The sequence below is a fragment of the Molossus molossus genome, unplaced genomic scaffold, assembly GCF_014108415.1.
Source record: "Molossus molossus isolate mMolMol1 unplaced genomic scaffold, mMolMol1.p scaffold_m16_p_16, whole genome shotgun sequence".
In the NCBI taxonomy this organism is placed as follows: Eukaryota; Metazoa; Chordata; class Mammalia; order Chiroptera; family Molossidae; genus Molossus; species Molossus molossus.
In genome coordinates, this window is record NW_023425351.1 from 25,352,787 (window position 1) to 25,358,786 (window position 6,000).

The 6,000-nt window shown below is 41.5% G+C and overlaps 1 protein-coding gene across 1 annotated transcript in view; it reads left to right on the plus strand.

Moving 5' to 3' along the window:
- PREX2 (phosphatidylinositol-3,4,5-trisphosphate dependent Rac exchange factor 2) overlaps positions 1-4,997 on the plus strand; it is a 238,748-nt gene extending 233,751 nt beyond the window's left edge. Inside the window, exon 40 of the mRNA XM_036263944.1 lies at positions 4,798-4,997. Within this exon, the coding sequence (XP_036119837.1) occupies positions 4,798-4,843 (46 nt within the window). The 3' untranslated portion in view covers positions 4,844-4,997. The remainder of the gene's footprint in view (positions 1-4,797) is intronic.
- Positions 4,998-6,000: the final 1,003 nt, after the last annotated feature.

The window sequence follows — 6,000 nt, forward strand, 5'->3', positions numbered from 1 at the left end:
GATTAGAATCTAAGACTTTCTTTTGCCAAAGACTCATTTATGTAGAAATTTGCTCTCTAGCACCTGGAACAGACATGGTATATTTGGGCAATAGACCCAATGCAGTGTTAAAATTACAGTAAGAAAACAAGGTAATAGCTCACCACAGTCCTCTTAGCTAGAGCTTATAAACAATCATAAACAGTGGAGTATAAGAAGACTTCAGCACCCCAGTCAATAAACCTATAGCAGGCTGAATACAAGAATAGAAACTGAGGCACTCACTCTTTTCTTTATTGGGTTATGTTTTAAAACACCTGAAATGAAACGTAATAAAATATGCCAACTGTAAAGTTGACTTTCTTTTACAAGGGAATAATGGCTCTGAGAGAGACAGTTAGAGTAGTTTTTACATGTTACTTTATTTGTTCTTTAATTTACTCTACAAATATGTATTAGGAAACTAATAAATGCAAAGCACTCTGCTATCCCCTATGCAGAAGGTAAACATGAGACAGAAATAGTTTCATGTCTCAAGGAGCTTTAGTTAAAGAGATGATGCCCTGGCTGGTTTGGCTCAGCATTTAGAACATCGACCTGCGGTCCTGAGAGACCCGGGTTCGGTTCCCACTAAGGGCATGTACCTCGGTTGCAGTTTGTCCCCGGCTCTGGTTGGTCATGCGGGTGGCAGCCACTCAATGTGTCCCTTTCACGTTGATGTTTCTCTCTCTCTTCCTCTCTCTCCCTCCCACTCTATCTGAACAACAACAACAAAAATCTTAAAAAAAAAATAAAAAAAAACATGAGATGCGTCAAGCATACCTATAAGGGAAGGTAGAAGGTAAGAGATGGCTAAGGTCTGCAGAAAGGCTGGGATTCCCTCCCAGCTGGGAACCAGAATTCCATCCCCAAAGACATCGAACTGAAGAATACGTTTGGCTCTTACAGTCAGGCCATCCATGAGCAAGTCTGGGGTAATGTTTCTGCAAAGATCTTCATGGAGATAACATTTGTTACCTCTGCCTGAGATAATATTTGATTCTAATATCCAACCAATCTCTTCATAGTTTTCCTAAAATCATTCACTTTCTCTCATTTAAAAAAATTTACTCAGCAAACATATGTTGAATTTTAGCTATGTGTTTGTAGGTGTCGGGCTCTTTGTTAAAAACTAGAAACTAGAGATACAGTCTCTTCTACCAGTCACGATGTGTGCAGTAGAGTGACAATTGAATACAATGAAAATAGTATACAGGGAGCTGTGACAGCAATTGACACAGATTGCCATCAACACACAGAGAAGGGGCACATATTTCAGCCTAGGGATGGAGAAGGGAGGTTGCAGAGTAGTCCTGACCCAGTCAGCATGGTAATAGATTTCCTACGCAGCTGATGCAATGACACCAGCGCCTATAGAACACATCACATTCTGAGAACTACACCTGGATCTCTGTGACTGATGGTTGAATGTGCTTTAAGAATGATGCCAAGTGAGGCTGGAGACATAGATGGGCTAGATTAGGAGGAGACTTGTATGAGATATTGAAGTGTTTTAACTTTATTTTATATTTTTTAAATCCTTACCCAAGGACGAGAGAGAGAGAGAGAGAGAGAGAGAGAAAGAGAGAGAAAGAGAAAGAGAGGGAGAAAGAGATATCAATGTGAGAAACATCAATCAGTTACCTTCTGTACCAAAGCCCTGACCAGGGATTGAACCCGAAACCCAGGTATGTGTCCTGACCAGGAATCGAACTGGCAACCTTTCGGTGCACAGGATGATGCTAAACCAACTTAGCCACTCTAGCCAGGCTGAAGGCTTTTGATTTTAATTAGAAGACAATAGGGAGGTATTAATAAATAATCTTCCTTTCTGGAAGATTTAAATTTTGAAATTTATCTCTGGTAACATTAAGAGGCTCCATCAGAAGAGAGCTAAGACTGAGGCAAGAGCTAGAAAGGAGATTATTGTAGTATTGGGGATGAAGATGAGAGGGTGGATTAGAGAAATGTTTAGTAGGCAGAATTAATAGTCTTTGGACAGTAACTGGATGAAGAAGATTGAGAAAAGAAAGATCCTAGAACAGCCACCAAATTGTTGGCTTGGATGACAAGGAGTGAATGGTTCTAGTCACTGAGATAGTAGACATAGGAGAAAGAGCACATATAGGGAAAAGATGATGAGCGCAGCCAGCACTATTGAGACTAAGGGTCAACGGGACATCCATGTAGAGATGCCTTCGTGGGCAGCGCAGACGTTCTTCTTCCTCCCTTCATACATTGGCTCTTCAGAGCTATAAGCATATCTTCACCAAGAATCAAGTGTTACATTTCACTTGGAATGGTATACTAGTCTTATTTTCTATTGTGTTACAAAACTCTAAACTGTGTAATGAACCCCTGATTTTTCTTTATTTGTATAATTTGTACATTTAATTTCCAAATTTCATACTGTAGTGGTTAAAAGTGACAAGATGGTTTAAGTCCCAGCTCTGCTACATGACCTTATTTAGTCAGGTTATTTGTCCTCTGACACTGTTTTCTAGTTTGTACGATGGGAGAAATGCCTTGCAATGGAGTATTTGTGGATTTTAGCCTTGGAAGAGGCATTAGCTTTGTGGTTTCCTCTGACACATGCATTTTGCCATGTGCACAGATGAAGAGCGTGATCTATAGACTGCGATTTGAAAGTTCTGCTTTGCAGATTTAGATTTGGGTTGGAAATTACCAGCTCCGACAGGAGAAGAAGAAAGTGCAGCTAAGATGACACCTTTTTGTGTGCAGAGCCGCAGGCGTGCATGAGTGGAATGAGACAAGCAAGCGCCCCCAAGTGTTGGGAAAACAAAGACCTCCCATTACCTAACAATTTAGTTGCCAAAAATCAAATGGTTCAGTGCGGAGGAAAAATCCAGCTCTTACCTATTATATTTTACTTCCAAACTTCATCTGCTTTTCTAACTTTCCAAAGTCCCACAATTTCCATTACAAATGTGTCTGAACTCAAATAACCCTGAGTTGCTTCCAATAAGCTTCACAGAAGCTGAATCTGCCCAGCTCTGCAGTACCCAGAGCTATTATTTTATTAGGTGATCACAGGCAGTAGCCTTTTCACCAGTTTTCAAGACAGACATTTGAAAGACTTGCCTCCCCAGTGGCATTAGTTACATTTGTGGGAACGTGCAGTTTAAGGTAATAGACTGGAATGGCTCAGCCCAGATCTCACCAGGTGGTCATCCTCCCCACAACTTACTATGTCTGTTCTGCTGGAGTCGGAGTCGGCCACTGTGCCTTCTCATTCATTAGGCAGTGCTATTGGGAAATGAGAGGGTAAACATTCAAGAGGGAAAGAACTTTCCGATCATTCTGCTGTTCCAGCCCCAGGAATGCAGTTTGAAGCAACACCGTACCATTTAGCTGGAAACAGCAGCTTTGAAGTCTATCAGCTCATTTTAATGCATTCTTTTCCCCGGGAAGGATGAAATGAGCTGCTCTGGTATGAGATGCCCTTATTTCAGTGTTCATTTTCTTCCATGGAGGTCACATGTGGAGCAGTAACCCCCTTCTAGACTTGAAATGCATTTTACAAACCTCCAAGGCAATAAATTCTTGCATGTGCTTCCAGACTAGGAAAGTTCATTTTGTTAACTAGGTTTCTAACTCAATATTAACAAACTTTCTCATTCTTCCTCTTTGATTTAGAATTAGCATGGTATTATGTGTTCAAGGGAGAGGAAATTTTTAATTTGCTAAATTTGTCAACAACTCATTTAAACTGCTGCGTTCAATTTACTCTGTAAAAGAGAGTGAATACCGAAGCTATTCCTAGGTTTGGAGTGTTTTAGCAAGAAGCAAAGTAGACATCTACATCTTAATTTTTAGGCCATCAAACTGAGCTCTGAAGGAGAACCAGCATGGCCACGGGCACAGGCAGAGTCCGGCCTCCGGCCACCTCAGGCCAGCTGATATTCTCTCAGACTATGTCTTAAATAATGGACGCACCCTATGTGGTCACTAGTGCAGCTCTGTGCTCCTGTCCTTTGTTCTGGAGTTAGGATTCCATCATTCAGGGGAAGGGAGAGCACTAGAACCTGTGTAATCCTAGGCCAGTCCCTGGAACTTGACCTTGAGGCTGTATGGTCTCAAACCACTAGACCGGGGATACAAAGAGGGAACGTCTTCTCATCTTCCCACATTTCCACCAGTTCGGTTGGATTCCTAGACCCACTCGAATCTCCACCTGATTCTATTCACAGGTGAAGGGAGGATGGGCAAAGCTGGGCATTTATTTCTTAGGAAATACCAGCCACTTGTGCCTTTGATGTTCAGGACTCAGAACTCTGCCGCAGCAGCCATTCCATAACCAACTGCCTGTACCACCTGATGGTACAAAATGAAGCAACTTTCTAAAACTGGCCAGAAAAATCAGTAGACCCCCTATGAGGTGGGTGTCATCTTAGTACAAAAAAATTATGATAGACATGATGGCAATTATCATAATAATATCATCTCGTGGAATTGAGTCAGTTTTGCCACCAGCAAGAGGAACAGTGGCGCTGGAGCAGAGCGGCTGGTGTAAACAAGGCAGCATTGCTCAGTCGGTCCTCACACTTGTGTGCACAGAGACACTGGTGTTTTCCATAATGGAGCAGAAATTTGGGCGTTTGCTCATTCACATGCGATCTTCGTGGAATCGGCAATATGGTCCTGCCTCCCAAACCAAGAAATGATTGCCAGTGGTTTATTGTACTAATGTATTTGTTATACTAATAAAAACACCTCATGAAATGTCAGTACTCTCCCACTTTCTCGTGCCTCTTCCAGGCTGTACAAGCTGTGTGAGCCACCTCCCCCCGCTGGAGAAGAATGAAGAACCAGGCGAGCAGAGCTTCTGAACATTGGACCAGACCACGGACAGCCTGGCCACCCATTCTCCAGCTGATGAAAGAATGATTTTTTTTTTCTCTCTAAAATTTTCACCATGGTATAAATAACCAATGTTCAGCTCCTACTTAGATATTTGTGCTGGAAATGGATAGACTTTCATTGAGACGACTCAGTTTCACAAACTGACCTCTCTATGTATTGACATGAACTGGTCATTTTTAGAGTAAAATTCATCCCTGGAAGTTACAGAGGAAAAAATAAATAAATAACCATCATTCTTCCTCTGCCACTTATTAAAATGATTTCATTGTGTCTGGTTTCATCTTCTCCAAATGGGAACACGTAATAATGGATCTTTCCACTGGAGGAAGTCCGTCACTGTGAGCACAGAGCCACCTTTCCTTAGCTCTGCAGAAATGTCACAGAAACAGACCGTGCCGTAGGTCTCAGCCCTCCTGCATGGAAGAAGGTAGTTTCTGGGTGAAAGGTGAAGAGCATGCTTTCCTGTTTCACAGGGTGCTTTTGTCAGGAGAGAAGAGAGTAATTGAGGTCTCCAGCAAGACATTCTTCCAGCTGCTTTCAGGTGTCCGTCATGCTCCTGGACAGTTCCAGCGGCCAGTGCCGCCTCCAGTCTCTGAAGTGGGCGTGGCTTTCTGGGCCAAGTGTGCTGGTGCTGTTAGATACGTCTGGGCTGGGAAGAGGCAGGGATTGGGGGTGTAGGAAGGGACATGAGGGTAAAGGAGGGAAAAATAAGTCTATTTTAAAACTCAATCTTTAACTGAGAAAGTTACCTAAAACTCTTAAATGTATTAAGGCCTTCATATAAGATGTCAGACTCTTAAGAGAATATACCATGCCCAGTATTTTTCTGTTATAGGTATATGTATAAGGTATGAAAATAAAGCTTTATTTGTTCAACCTTAAACGGACTACTAGAGACCTTGATAATCTATGGAAGCACAAGGTATATTCTGTGCATAATGTTTATCATTTCTATGTTGATACAATAACATTTTTAAGCACAGTGAATACAGTAATATGTGATTTAAATCTATAATTTTCAAAATAATTATAATACTTATATTGTGATTATTATAATTTTATGAATTTAGACTAATTTAGTATGTGGAATGCATTTCA